Here is a 2,138-nt window from a genome sequence, read left to right as displayed (position 1 = left end):
GTGTGCCAGCCCTGGGCTTGAACTGTGTGTGCCAGCCCTGGGCTTGAACTGTGTGTGCCAGCCCTGGGCTTGAACTGTGTGTGCCAGCCCTGGGCGCTCCTCCTGAGCTTTTTTGCTCAAGGCTAGCACTTTGCCACTTGAGTCATTGTGCCACTTCTAGCTTAGTTTGAGAGTTCATTGAAGATTTAAAAAAATCTCAGGGCTGGGAATGTGGCTTAGTGGTAGAGTGCTTGCCTAGCATGCACAAAGCCCCTGGGTTTGATTCCTCAGCACCACATACACAGAAAAAGCCAGAAGTGGCGCTGTGGCTCACGTGGTAAAATGCTAGCCTTGAGCAAAAGAAGCTCAGGGACAGCGTCCAGGGACTCATGGCTGTCTTTCTAGCTATTCAGGAGGCTGAGATCTGAGGATCTTGTTCAAAGCCAGCCTGGCTTTGAAAGTACAGGAACCTCTTCAATTAATCACCAAAATAAAACAGGAAGTGGAGCCGTGGCTCAAGTGGGAGGGCTCCAGTCGTGAGTGAAACCGCTAAGGGACAGCACCTCAATGTCTAGCCCCTAAGTTCCAACCCCAGGACTTGAACTGGGGAAAAAAATTGTGGGAGCTCAAGTAGCTCCCTAGCAAGGGAAGGTTCTGAGTTCAAATCACAGTCCTAATGTCCCTCCCCTGTGAGCCCTACAGGGGCTACAGTCTCAGTGTTATACAAGCTGGGTCAGGGCTGAAATCAGAACCTCGATCTTTCTCATCTCTGCCTGGCATGCTAGGCTTAAAAGAGAGAGTGTGAGCCGCAACACCTCCGTTTACTTATTTGTTCCTTTTGGTGGTTGGGGGAATGGAACCAGGGCCTTGGCCACCCCCACAGAAGTGCTCTACCATTGGAGCCCCGGGCTTTGTTTCTCCCCAGGATTTATTGTTTACCTTAAAAGCCTCATCTCAACCCAAAATACCCCGAAAGGGGTTTTCTCAGGAAATGACCTTGGGCTGTCAGCTGACAGCTGTGGCTTGGTAGCCCTGAATGACTAGGTGCTTCCTGTGTGTGTGTGGGGGGGGGGTGGAGGGAGGGTGTTAATCATGCTCACTCCAGGGCTGCGGCCCTGCCCATTGGTGAATCTCAGTGCCTGGGGCGGGACACCGTGGGAAGAAGAGAGAAGAATGAGCTGGACTTTACCAAGAATGAAAAGTCAGTAGATAAAAGCTCCCTTGGCCCTCCTCACAGGGGTGGCTTGTACAGCCTGCAACCTCCATGTTCCTGTGGACAAAGACTCGGGTGTGTGCTGCAGGGAGACAGCCAGGGTGTGTGCTGGCACTGTCGCGATGGGAGCCAGGGGTGTGTGGCACCACATGCAGAAGGCCGGAAGGCGGACCCCACGGGGGACTGTCCGCGCCAGTCCCTGCGGTGCAGATGGACAGGCCTGGCCCCGCCCAGGGAAGACCTCCTAGCACACTTGGAACTCGTGGCCAAGGACAGGATTAGAACCCAGGCCCTGACTTCCTGGCTCTCCGGTTCCGTGGCTGGTTTACTTCAGGAAACAATAACTGCCTGTTTGTGCCTTGCTTTCAGGGAATCCGGTTTTGGAGAGCATCCCCCCCCTGCCCGGCTTCCCCGGGGCTGTGCAGCCGGGGCCGGATCCCGCGAGGAGCGGCCAGGGCAAGCCGCGGCAGGGGCAGCCAGCCAGGCCCGACGCCTTTCTGCACCCAGGTAGACTTCATGTCATTGATTTTGTTTTCTTACTTAAAGCAAACTTATTTAAGGAAATGATTTTTTTTTCTCGCCAGTCCTGGGGCTTGAATCAGGGCCTGGGCGCTGTCCCTGAGCTGCTTTTGCTCAAGGCTACCACTCTACCACTTGAGCCACAGCGCCACTTCCAGCTTTTTCTGTGTATGTGATACTGAGGAATCGAACCCAGGGCTTCATGCATGCGAGGCATGTGAGCCACCTTCCCAGCCATGAAGCTGTTTTTTATAAGGATATCCCACCCAATGCATAAGACCCAAAGTTAGGAAAAGCAATGAAGGATGGTTTAAAAAAAAAAAAGGGCACAACATGAGGCCCTGGGTTCGATTCCTCAGCACCACATAAGCAAAAAGAAAAAAGCCGGAAGTGGCGCTGTGGCTCAAGTGGTAGAGCGCTAGCCTTG

The 2,138-nt window shown here is 53.7% G+C and overlaps 1 protein-coding gene across 1 annotated transcript in view; it reads left to right on the top strand.

The window, feature by feature from the left end:
* Irak2 (interleukin-1 receptor-associated kinase 2) overlaps window positions 1-2,138 on the top strand; it is a 33,487-nt gene that overhangs the window by 12,082 nt on the left and 19,267 nt on the right. The window contains exon 3 of the mRNA XM_013010342.1: window positions 1,562-1,699. Coding sequence (XP_012865796.1) covers window positions 1,562-1,699 — 138 coding nt within the window. The remainder of the gene's footprint in view (window positions 1-1,561; window positions 1,700-2,138) is intronic.

The sequence above is a fragment of the Dipodomys ordii genome, unplaced genomic scaffold (genome assembly GCF_000151885.1).
Source record: "Dipodomys ordii isolate 6190 unplaced genomic scaffold, Dord_2.0 Scaffold12, whole genome shotgun sequence".
NCBI classification, from domain to species: Eukaryota; Metazoa; Chordata; class Mammalia; order Rodentia; family Heteromyidae; genus Dipodomys; species Dipodomys ordii.
Note: the sequence above shows the minus strand (reverse complement) of the source record. Positions and strands in the feature narration are given on the sequence as shown.